The sequence below is a fragment of the Sceloporus occidentalis genome, unplaced genomic scaffold (assembly GCF_023333645.1).
Source record: "Sceloporus occidentalis isolate IW3139 unplaced genomic scaffold, rSceOcc1.0.p SCAF_6, whole genome shotgun sequence".
In the NCBI taxonomy this organism is placed as follows: domain Eukaryota; kingdom Metazoa; phylum Chordata; class Lepidosauria; order Squamata; family Phrynosomatidae; genus Sceloporus; species Sceloporus occidentalis.
In genome coordinates this window covers 88352954-88366128 of record NW_028316986.1, presented here as the reverse complement: position 1 = coordinate 88366128, position 13175 = coordinate 88352954, and the positions used below count along the sequence as shown (strand labels likewise).

The 13175-nt window shown below is 39.7% G+C and overlaps 1 protein-coding gene across 4 annotated transcripts in view; it reads right to left on the bottom strand.

Annotated features, from left to right (window-relative positions):
- Positions 1-1941: 1941 nt before the first annotated feature.
- The window catches only part of LOC149311061 (ralBP1-associated Eps domain-containing protein 1-like), a 62174-nt gene continuing 50940 nt past the window's right edge, over positions 1942-13175 (bottom strand). For all 4 annotated transcript variants that reach the window (XM_089530275.1, XM_089530273.1, XM_089530277.1 and 1 more), the window contains 5 exons: positions 12828-13010; positions 10387-10482; positions 5036-5184; positions 3770-3875; positions 1942-3228 (listed from right to left, as the gene is read on the bottom strand). In XM_089530275.1, coding sequence (XP_089386401.1) covers positions 3160-3228; positions 3770-3875; positions 5036-5184; positions 10387-10482; positions 12828-13010 — 603 coding nt within the window. In that variant the 3' untranslated portion in view covers positions 1942-3159. The remainder of the gene's footprint in view (positions 3229-3769; positions 3876-5035; positions 5185-10386; positions 10483-12827; positions 13011-13175) is intronic.

The following is a 13175-nucleotide window of genomic DNA, read 5'->3' as shown; positions in this document are numbered from 1 at the left end:
CTTCCTGTCATGAAGGAAGGGTCACTACAGTATCAACTAATGCAGAGATAGGCAACTGTGGCCCTCCAAGTGCTTTTTGGCTTCTCATTGGTTCTAGACAGCATAACCGAAGATAAGGGATTATGGGAGCTGCAGCAATCTGTGAACATCTGGAAAGCTACAACTAAGAACCTTGAAATAATGGGACTTCAGAATCCTCCACTGTGTCATGGAAATAAATAAAATATCTGAGTAATCTTAGTAGATTTTGAAGGGGAGCAGTCCACTCTACCATGATCAGCTTATCAAAAGAGAAGAGATTCCTACTCTTCATGAAACAATTTGGTTTCGGAGATCCTGTGGTATCCTATTCCGTAAGTAAATCAGACCTTTAAATTATAAAGGAAATAAACAGTTTAGGACTGGCTATCTCAGAAATCTGCCTAATATCTGATCACTCCCTTCACTCTGGCCAGCTCAAACCTGATATCTATGCAGAGATTTGTCACTGTCTGAGTTTCATGGAAGTTACTTCACCTCTGTGGGTGGATATCTGAGGCGTAAGTTGTTTTGCTGCACTAGTACACCAGGAAACTGGAAATCACAGCTTAGCATATTGGCTAGAGAGGCAAAATGGTGTTTCTGATTAGCTTGCTCTGGTGAAGACACTCCTAACCATCACTAACCACAGGTGGTGGTTTGTGATCTTTGATATGCAATCTAAACAAAGAAACAAACGCCAAACCCAAAATAAATATGATGAATCAACTAGGCCTAAACAGATGTGTCAGAACCCCGATAGCAGCACAGTGGCAAAGAAGGAGGGGCTGATAAAGCCCAAGCTGCTTTGCTGGAGAAGATGCTTTGCTGCTAATCCTTTCCCCCATGACTGGTTTACAATCCAACTCTGTGCTACTTCCTTGGATCCAACAGTCATTGATTTCATCCACCAATATCCAAAACAGAACAAAGACAAGAGGGACATTATTTTTCTGTTTACTAGAGGCAAAGAAATTGAAGGGAAAAAATATAGTTTGGGGTAAATAGTCCATGAGACTGACTATTCACAGATTTTATTAATACAGTATGTTCTCTCTAGGAATATCTAGTTCCCTCAGTGCAACTCTATGGTCAACTTTAACCAAAAGTTACACTGAAGGACCTAGAGTGAACACTCCACTAGGCATTTGTAGCTCCACCAGTGCAATTCTATGGTCAATGTCTGGCACTTGTTGACCACAGAGTTGTGCTGGATGATCTAGAGATTCCTAGAGAGGTGTTCTCTCAGATAAAAACAGTGTTTTTGTTATTTTCACTTTTTCCACATTCCTGGGGGTCCTGTGCCCTAGCCCCAGCAAATGTGGAGGGATGAGTGTATACAGTTTAGGAACCACTCTGAATAGTTCACAGAAGCAGAAAGAATCTGATAGAAAGTCAACGTATTAGGGGTGTCAGGAAGAAAAAGAGAAATGGAAGGACAATTCTAGTCAGTGACCAAAGGCAGGGAATGAAAATGTGGAAGGGAAGGTAGCATATCTAGGACTATAGGTGGACCTTGGGTGTGTGTGCTCAACCACATTTCCCCTCAAGAAAGGTCTACTATGCCTTCCAAGGCTGGAAGGTGGTATTTTTGGACACCCCACTTCAACTGTTACAGAAGGGGCATCTTCTTCCAAAACTGGGAATTATGGTGACTCCCTTGTTAGAATAAACAAGCCTATAACAGGTCAGTGAAATCCTGGCAAAATTATTCCTCCCCAAGTATTTGTAGAGGACATGAGGAGGTTTTTCAGAATTAGTATTTTAAAAATTTAAGGGGAAGGGGATGTGCAGCTGTCAGGTGTGGCGGGATATGTATGCGGCCCCTGAATCTGGAGAAGTTTGTTGTCTCTACAAGGAATGTAAAACTATATGAAAGACAATTCAGTATGTTATTAAGCTAATTAAAACAATTCACTCAAATTAAAATATTGTGCTGTTTTATTGGTGTAAAAATCACACAATTGCTAGTTCTGATTCTGCTGAGATACATCCATGCACTTTAACATCTATGATCCCACAGCCAGAATAAGCCATTAAATAGAATATCTGCTGTTAGTCAGCATTAATGCAAATTTACATATGAGATCAAAAGGTGTATTATACAATATACAACAAATCCTAATACAGTACATCAACCTGAATAGCAGGATACACTCAGGAAACTTTTTGTGTTAATAATGAAACCTGTCTACAAACCAGAAGAATATGGCTTGGAGACATTAGGAAAATGGTAACCCAACCCTTTAAAAAGCACACAAAAAATAAAATAAAATAAAAAAGGCTCGTGAGAGGAGAGGCTGGGAAAGAAGAGCTGAGGTACTGACACATTTCTTGACCACAGAATATTTTACAGTAAAGTCTGGTGGATGTGCCAGTTAATAAAGAGCAATGTGCAAAGCATGCAACTACAGGTGGTATTCAGGAAATGTTCATGACTGAGATTAACACCCAATCCTTTCACAGAAGTGATGCACTTATGTGCATGCTGCAAAATTTGGGTCATGAATGGAAACATTTTAACAACTGTCAAGCTGTGGTCACATATGAATAACAAACAGGAAAGGACAACCAAATTCATTTGGTATGGCAAGGTAGTTAAAGAACTTGTGTGGCACTTGGAAGGTGTAGGGCTACTCAAGATGGTAGGTGGCTTGAAATTTCATATGCCATACAAGGTTGCAAAATGTGGCTTGGAGATAACTAATGACCACAACTGTTAATCTTCTCTTACACAATCAAAAAATTGCAAAAGATCTTTATGATAAATATATGTGCTTCCATGATTTTTTATTCATGATCTTTGACATGAAATATAGAAAAATCCATTAGGCAATCAATTCCAGTTTGGGATATAGGCCACTGAAGTTGTAGAAACCTTGCTCCAACTTAAAAAGTGTGTCCTTCCCCCAAAATGGGAAGGTTGGCAGTGCCAATATATAGAACATTCAAGGAAAAACACGTATTCCATTCTTTGTATTAAAATTATAAAAGTTACTTAAATACAACTGTGGACAGAGGACAAAACAATCACAAAAAAATGTTAAGAGTGCACTGAGCTGAACATATGGGTTTATAATTGGGCCTTCTGCCCAATTTCCCCTTTCAGAGTTAATTAGTTCACAGTTAACGGCAATTGGCTTATAAGTGAGAGAAAGGTCGAAGCTGTTCCAGTTGAACTTCCAGTGAAATTCTCTCTTCAAGAACATCCTAAATGAGAAAGATTTGTCCATTACATATTACAATGCAAAGGGCCATTCTAAAAAACAATAAAAACCCTTTCAGATGCAATGATTACAGTAAGCACACAAGCTTTAAGTCTGCTATATGTATACTCCATTACAATCAAGATCCCCTATAATTAATTTATACAGGCCACATTGCAGATTCTTTTGGAAAGAAATCAAATAAATCTAGAAAAACTTTGCTGCTGAACATTAAAAGAAAAAAAAAAACAGGTATGCACTGAACAGCAAGCAGAGAGAGTGGGCGAGAAATTTCAAACAGCGGATACCTGGCAAACATAGCCAACCAATGCAGACATGTTAGCTATATGAAGAAAGCAGAAGCAGAATCTCCAAAACCTTAAGAAAAATTAAAAGCCCAGTCTTATATTTATAAAGACTTGGATTTTTCAATTTGGAAATGATGAACCTGAATACCTTCAAAAATATAAAAAGAAAAGATTTAATTCTGAAGAAAACTACATGGTTGTACAGTGTCCTTAATACAAAGATAAATTATTATTTACCTTTAATTGCTGCTGTAATTCACTATTCAGTCTTGCCAAAACAGTATTGGTCTCCTTATTGCGTCTGATTGATGCCTGAATAGCCTTCTTGTCCTTTCCCACTGATCTGAAAAGATATTTCATGGAACAGTTTTTAGAAAAATGTAGAATACATGCTGCCAAATGTCTTAAATCTCTAAAATTATTTATTATTCAATTCCTTGGTCCTCTTTAATATATTTAGTTGCAAGGTGGTAAATAAATACAAGTGTGCATTTGCATGCATACACACATACAAATTTCACCATCTTGGCATATTGTTCTTTCAGTGGCCATAGTCTATACAGCGACACTTAAAATGTGCATTCGTGGATGTACGACCTTTGAAATTTTCTTATTTCAAAAGACATGTTGGAAAGATAAAACTATGTTTTCTGTTAATGCATTTTTCCTGGTATGTTGTGTTTGTGTTTGCCTTAGTAAAACTTACTAAGAATAACAGATGTTCCACGAAGGGCAGGTTGAACTGCAGTCATATGCTGCATGTATTGCTGCTGTGTACCTTTGTGTCATTTCCGACTTATGGTGGCCCTAAGAAAATTCTGCCACAGGGTTTTCTTGACAAGATTTGTTCAGAGGGGGTTTGCCTTCCTCTGAAGCTGAGATAGTGTGATTTGCCTAAGGTCATGCATCAGGTTTCCATGGCCAAGAAACGCTTCGAATCCTGGCCTCCAGAGTAATAGTTCAACATCCAAAGCATCACACCATGCTGGTTATATATAGCTATATAATTTATTCTGTTTCCAAAATTTAAGTTTTCCAAAATGATGTGATATTTATTAACAGTGGTTGTGAAGAATGAGGGTAATAGAGAATAACTTGAAAATAGGCCCAGCAACAGCAGGCTTTTGGAATTGAAGCCAAAGCCTCTGGCAACAGAGCCTGCCTTGTTCCTCTGAAACTGTAATGTCAGTGCAAAATTCTCCAGTTCAGTGCATGCAGCCCTACTTATAAGAAATATAAGTATGATAGAATAAACGGCATTATCCATTAATATCAGATTCTCAGTGTGATTTTTATTAAAATTTAACAAAGAATTCTGTCTTTACAGGTTGTTACTGTTTTCATTTGTTTTCTTGTGTTTATAATTCAAACTTACAATATCACTTAGCAATTCAATGACTCAAGCATCACAGAGTACATTTCACTTTAATGCTATTAGATAGATACAATATTTAAAATGAAAGTGTCTCAGTATCAGAGGTACTCATAGGCATCTTGTGTTACCTAGGAATAGATGGCTGTGAAGCAAGAACAGCAGCTATGACACCTGTTTTCTGTGTATGCTCCTCAGCTTCAGGTTTCAGTTCATCCTCTGATTTTGGCCTTCTACGTATAGGCTTTGGTGGAGGTGCTAGAGGATTAGTGCCTTTTCCCTGAAAGAATAAAGTGAGTTCATTAATACATACCAAAATAAAAATCATCAGTCATCCTCACAGTCCAATAAAATACATCATAACCAATTTTAGTTTAAGTACTTACTTATATTAATAAATAATATTAATAATTTAGTAACCATAACAGGAAATTGGACTCATAGTAGCTCTAAATAATAATAATAATAATAATAATAATAATAATAATAATAATAATGTATTTATTTATATCCCACCTCTTCCCTTTTGGGGATTGAGGCGGGTAACAACTGAGGTTAATATAATACAAATTAATCAAACAACACAAACCCCCGAATCCCCCCAACCCTTACCTCCTTCCCTAAGTAAAATTACAATAAAAACATATACAGTTGGCCCTCCTTATCCACGGATTTTTAATACATGGATTCAAGCATCCATGGCTTGAAAATATTCAAAAAAAGTATAAATTTCAAGTTTCAAACCTTGACTTTTCCATTTTATATAAGGGATACCATTTTGCTATGGCAGTGTATTTAATGGGACTTGAGCATACATGGATTTTGTTATTCATGGGGGTTCCTGGAACCAAACCCCAGTGGATAACAAAGGTCCACTGTATAAACATAGATCACAATAACAAATTAAAATCAATTAACACATGGTGACAGTGATGAGATTTAATCAGAGATTCAGACTTGTTCTAATTTGGACAAAGGTCAGTCTGGGAAGGCTCGCTGGAAAAGAACTGTTTTTATCACCTTTTTTAAAGCCTCAAGGGAGGTTATTTGGCGAGTCTCTTCCAGCAGCTCATTCCAGATTTTCTGGAGTGGCAATGGAGAAGGCCCTCTGGGAAATCATCACCAGTCTGGTTTTCCTCGACTGCAGTAAATTCTTCCCAGAGGACCTGAGAGTGCGTGGAGGAGGTGTTCCTTCAAGTAAGCTGGTCCCAAGCCATGTAGGGCTTTATAGGTAATAACCAACACCTTGTACTGTGCCTGGAAGCTGATAGGCAGCCAATGTAGCGACTTTAAGATAGGTGTAATTTGATCGAACCTGGATTTTCCTGCGACCAGTCTGGCTGCCATATTTTGTACCAGTTGAAGCTTCTGAGTGTGGTACAAGAGTTGCCCCATGTAGAGCGCATTGCAGAAATCAAGACAAGAGGTTACCAGCACATGTACAACCGTTTCTAGGTCCCACTGTTCCAGGTAGGGTTGTGGCTGGCGTATCAGACGAAGTTGATAACAAGCACTCCTGGCTGTCGCATCTATCTGAGATGACAACTGAAGTGATGAATCTAGGAGCACCCCCAAGCTGCGAACACAGTCTTTTAGGGGAAGTGTGGCCCTGTCCAGGACTGGTGAACATAACTACATACCCGGGTTAGGGCTACCTATCGCGAGTACCTCGGTTTTGTTTGGATTCAGCTTAAGTCTATTTTCCGTCATCCAATCCATTACTGACCTCAGGCAGTGATTCAGAGGGGAGATGCCCCCCTGGTCACTGAAACAGTCTAAGACATAGAGAATTAGATTTGGGTGTCATCAGCGTACTGATAACACCCTGCCCCATGTCTCCAGATGATCTCACCCAGCAGCTCCATGTAAATGTTAAACAGCATGGAGGACAGGATGGCGCCCTGAGGATGGTCCCCCAGCATCACCATCTGGAATCTGCCTGAGAGGTAGGAACGGAGCCACTGCAGAGCAGAGCCTCAGATTCCTAACTCTCTCAAGCATTCCATAAGGATACCATGGTCTATGGTATCAAAGGCTGCTGAGAGGTCCAAGAGCACCAACAGGGCCATACTTCCTCTGTCGATGCACAGACAGAGACCATCGACCAAGGTGACCAGAGCAGTCTCCACTCCGTATCCCGACCTGAAGCCAGTTTGAAATGGATTAAGATAATCGGTGTCATCCAAGACTGCTTCGAGTTGGTTTGCAACCTCCCTCTCAATCACCTTGCCCAAAAAAGGGAGAAGGGAAACTGGCCGATAGTTATTTCTATCCAGAGGGTCAAGGGAAGACTTCTTTAATATGGGTTTAACTACTGCTAGTTTAGAATAGATGGAAAATAGCTTTCCCTAAGAGAAGCAATGGGGTTTTGTGCCCTTGGTGTGTGGCAGCGTGTGCGTGTGCCCCATTACTTCTTTTGGGGCGTGCAAGGGGCTTTTCTGGCGCGGCTTTCAGCGTATGCTGAAAGCCACATAAAACACGGGCACACTGTAGTTGCCTCACCTCCCTGGATGGACAAGCGTCAAGGGGGCAGGAGGCCTTTTTTGCCTTACCAAGCAGCTTGTCTGTGTCATCAGTACTCATACATTGAAACTACTGTAATCCAAAATAACCTCACAAGCAGAGTCACTGTACACCTCTCTTATCGTCTCTATCCTAATACTGGCATCTAAGTCAGCCCTATTACTAGTCATAGCTTACAATGGATATCTGTAAGTGTATAAATTGGTGTCAACTGTTATTTCATCAGGATTATTAGGATTGCAATTTAATTGGGATTAAGCCCCCTTGAACAAACATGCATAGGGTTATGTTGTACAGAAGTGTTGTGGTAGACATGCATTGAATGTTCAGTTAGTGCTCTCTCTTCTCTCTTTCTGCTCTCAGGCTAAGACCTATTTATTTTAGCAGGTCTTGGGCAGATTTTTAATCATATGGCAGAACAATGTTGAAAATGCTGTGCTGTGTTTTATCTTGTACAGTGCGCCCATGCCATATGCGGGCGCCCTATATACGGCTCCCTGCTTACGTTGAAGCCGCGCGACAATCTAAGCAATGGTGCGCACACATGTGTGTGCACACCACAGCTGCATGCACGCACCCCATTGTTTCCTATGGGGCTCAAGCATATGCGCATTTTCCCTTACACTAGGAGGGGCGTCTGGAACGGATCCCCCGCATAAGGAGAGGGCTCACTGTATAGTTTAAATTATGTTTTAATTAACCTAATGATTTTCAACTATCTGCTTTTAATACTACCATTGTCTAACTGTTTTAACTTTTGTAACATAGCATTTTAGCTAATTTCTATTTTAAATTATTGTTATCTGCTTTGGGTCCTGTAGCAGGAGAAAAGCAATGTACAGTCAGCCCTCCATTTTCGTGGGGGATCTGTTCCAGACCTCCCTGCGAAAACAGAAACTCATAGATACTCAAGCCCCATAGACTTGAATGGGAGTTTGTGCCCGTGAGCGTCCCTGCGCCTCGGGAGTGCTCTCATTTTAACCCCTTTCATTTGCTCCTCACGAGTAAGTGAGGGTCGCGAATCTGAAGTCTGTGAAAACGGACGGGAAACTGTATATGTTCAATAAATAAATAAATGTAAATATCTGAAGTTGGTTGAAGGGTTATACATCTTTTACATTTCCTGGCAGACACATTAGTCTTCTCCATCTCGGCGCCTCCATATATTTTGAATTTCATTTTCTTTGATTCCTTACCATCAACCATGTCAATTGCAGTTATAGTCCAAAATATTTGACAGGCACCAGGGAAAAACTACAATAAATAGTTTATTGTCTGGTTTAAAGGTAACACCAGGTGTTTAAAATCCCAAGTTTTATCCTCACGGAATGTATGATATACATGCTTAGCAACATGTTTAAACTAGGCTACAATGCATATAGATACAATTCTAGCACTACAGGGATCCAAAGTTCGGAGGTACACTTCTTGAGTTTGTTAATGTTGAACTTACAGATATCAGCACCATTGTGTAAATGTAATGCCAGTTGGGTGAAACTCTGCATGGGCATTTTTAAGAAACAACTTTTCGACACCACATTTTATCTGAACCACAAAAAGATGTCAGCTTAATGTCAAGCAGATATCAAAAAACATAAACCTACTTCAGATTATTCAGGAGTTATCAGTGACTGGTGTCACTTACATATGTGCAGAAGTAAGTGAAAATTCATCACCACCAAACAGTCTTAAAAAAATAATTAATAAAACAGGAGTAATTTGTTACTCCTTAATTATACTGATAGACAGCACTGGGATTCCTTGGCCTGTTCTAGTATTACCAAGGCAAACTCCTTCAAAAGATTCCTTAAGAAACTTTCTCTAATAAAATATATATTTGATCTCAAAAACCTTATCAGTATCCCAACTTGCCATTACAATTTGATTAGTGACATAAAAACACAAAAAGAATGTCATTGTGGCTATCTTGCTTTTGCAGCTTGTAATTCACTTGATTTGAAAAGGGATGAACACACATTGGAAATGATGTACGTTCTAATGATTCCTCAAAGAAAGTTGTGGCAATGTTGAGAATCACCATGTCACAATAAGGTTTAGACTAAGTTTAAAGGGCATGGGTGCATAGAGATGCCAAAGCTCTTCTGTTAACTCATTTCTAGTTTCTAAGCAATTAAAGGAATCCAAGAGAATTGTATCCAAAGATGCTAGTAAGAAAAAGAAAGCAAACTGAGTATAGATGTGGATCAAACTGAAAAGACTACAGCCTAACACTGAAAGGCAAAATGCAAAGGAAATTAGTTAATCTGTGTATGTCATACGCAAATGGTCTATCTACAGAATAAACTTGAGTTGCAATTCAACACAATATTGAGAAATAGAAGGCAAGTTCATACCCAAATGTTCATTACTTGACAACAGTACTAATACATGGGAACTGAGCCATCAACAAATCCCATCATCTCAAAAACATGTTTTAATGGAATTATGCATCTTTTTAGAGTAAAGCACTACCTTATAATATGGTTGTTTGTAACCAAGATATTTATAAAACAGAGTAAAAGCAATGAAACATGAAAGCCAATCAGCATGCTAACTAACTTACACATCCTTTTTCTTTTGTTGTGTTACTTCATGTTATTTATAACATATGGCGATCTAAAGACAAACTCATAGGGATTTCTTGGCAAGATTTGTTCATAGGGGGGTCGCCACTGTCTTCTTCAGCACCTGACAGTATGACTTGTCCAGGGTCACAGAGTGAGTTTCCGTGGCAGAGAAAGGTTTCAAACAGTGGTCTCCCAGAGTCCTAGTCCAACACTCCTAATCCAGCTATTGGACCTTGGTGGCTCACATATCCCTACTCAAAGCCATGTAATTATACAAAGTTTCCTGTTTAAGGTCATTGATTTGAACTTACATAGTGACCCCTACATGCTTTTCAATACTTCTGCCAATGTATTTTCACATGGAAAATAATATATAATTGCAGTTTACATACCGCATTTGCTGGAGTGCTGGAAACTGCCTTATCCTCAACTCTTCCATCTGTTTTGGCAACTCTAAGAGGTCCTGTGGAATCAGAGGGTTTTTCTACCTGAAAAGAAATAACTCAGAAATGCACCATGGCAAGCAAGCAATGGCTTCAAAATGCTCTTCAGGTTTACAGAAGGATTGAGCCCAATCAGTTAGAACTAAGTACCTTCATGTAACTAGATGGCAGACCCAAAACAGTCATAACTCAAAAGTTCAATTATGGTTTTTGTAGACTTTGGCGGGAGACCTTTTTCAGTTAGTAAAACAGCTGTAATATTTCCTAAATATAGTTGATTTGGCCACTCACTAAGCCTTGGTCATATTTATTTAGTAAATATATACACTGCTCTTCAGTAGAGCTTCCAGTGAAGTTAATGAAACAAGACAAACCTCATTTATAAAAAAAGACAACCTACAAAATCAGTTTCTCAATCTTAGGTCTCCAGAGGTTGCTGAACTTTAAATCCCAGAAACCCCAACCAATTTGGCCGGTGTTCAGAGATTCTAGAACTAACATCTGGGATCCATGTTTGGAAGCCACTGCTTTAAAATGATAAAATATTTAAAGCCTGCCTGGAGAAGAATTCTACAGATGACTAGATTACTGTAAAGCACTTTATGTGGTAGCTGCCCTGAAAATTATTAATAAACTAAAGCCTATATCAGAGTTGTGTCAAGACACAAAATACTACCCAACTTTTATACCATCTACATTTCCAGTTCATTTCTCACTTGAACTCAATAATAACCTACAAATGCCTAAAATTATCCTTCCCAACCAGATCCCCTTCAGTTAATTGTGATACCCAGCATTCCTGAGAATTGCCCCCACTGGCACAAGGACATGAGGATACCTGATTGAGAAAAGTGCACTGCATGAGTTCTGGACCAGGATATAGTTGAAAGTTTGCCCTGTCATTTTGCTTTTTTCCTGACACGAGAAGTATTCTTTTTTTTAAAAAAAACCCAGATATTTGATTACTAGTTTTTACTTAACTGATAGAGACCATGAGATTGAAACATGCAAGCTACTAGGACTTTTATCTATTTAATGCCTCCCTGAAATCACCAAAACCATTTTTCCAATCCATTATGGCATGAGTGAAAATATTTTCAAGGTAAAATAAAAACACTGCACACGTTAACAGTATATCTTCATATTAGATTACCGTATTTTCCGGTGTATAAGGCGACTTTTTACGCCTGTCTTATGCACCGGATTCTGACCCCAGAGACAGGTGAATGGTGTAGCCACCTCTCTGTCTCTGGGGTCCTTGCCGGTTCCTCTCCCAGCAGGCACTTGTGCCGGCTTGAGGGGGCCTCTCTGGAGGCCTGAGGCAGGTACCGCGGCTGGGCTCTCTCTCGCCGCCATTGTTGCTGCAAAAGGCGGCAGAGAAGCGGCTCCAGAGCCGGTCGGGCCGAGGTAAAGAGCCGTCCCCTTATTCCTCGCTGCCGTCACCTGGAATACTCTGCTTGAAGTGTTGCGGAAGCCACTGGAGGAGCGGAGTATCTTGGGTGGTGGCAGCGGCAGCAAGGAATAAGGGGCCGTATCTTTACCTCGGCCCAACTGGCTCTGGAGCCACTTCTCTCCCGCCTTTTGCAGCAACAATGGTGGCAAGAGAGAGCCCAGCCGCGGTACCTGCCTCAGGCCGCCAGAGAGGCCCCCATAAACTGGCGCGAGACACTCTTATAGGAGGCCAGGGACATTGCCAGCGTGCGACTTGGGGGTCATCTTATACCCCCAGTCGCCTTATATGCCGGAAAATACGGTATATCATTCAACCCAATATTAGATTATATCATTCAACCCAATAATGATTTGATTCAATATTAGATTATATTATTCAACCCATCTGCTCCATAATTTACTATCAGGTTCACAGGAACAGAAAGTGCCAGCTTCATAATGGAGTCTGGCCTCTCCTATCTCTTCAACCACTGCCTGCAGAGAGTAAAATTACTACAGTTGGCATCCCTACATAAGGAAAATTACAGAAACTAAAGAGAATTGAAAACATCTGGCAGAATAAACATTTTAAAACATCAAATATTTACTTGAAGCTGTGTTCAGGGTTAAATATTTACTGGCTGGTTTGGAGCCAAAAAACCTAACCAACAAGTTCTGTTTTGTAAATTAATGTTTAGGATGTTTGTGGTATGGTACTGGGATTAGCAGTTTTTACAATGTGCAGTACCTTAATGGATATATCCAAGCCACTGGGGTCCATTGCAAAGTAGTTTGATGTTTCTTACAGTATCAAATACTTTTGATAGTGCTCCACTGCTCCTTTCAAAGTCTATGATGTATGATCATGGGATTTAATAGTGCCATGGTAAAGTATCAGAATAACTATATAAAGATGCTTGAGTATAATTTATTAGAAATAAGTAAGAAGGATTGCTAACCTGCAAAACCTCTGTGTGTTTCTCAATTTCTTCACCCTCTTCCTCATTTACACTTGATGCTGCAAAAACCTCAAAATGGCTAAAATCTGCAAAGTTTGGCTGTTCTGGTATTTGTTGAGGTGAGGTACTGGCATGAGCGATTATACCTTCAGAGTCTGCTGAACGATGAATGTGACCTCCAACCTACAACAGAACAGGGCAAGAGGTAAAGTGCAAAGCATATGTTCACTACCTTTGGAGAAATTACCAATGCAAAATCTTGCTCAAAGTAGGCACCACATACTTGGTAGAAGCACCTTTGGCAGCAACACAAATTGTTGATGGAGTACTTTTCCATTCCATCCCAAG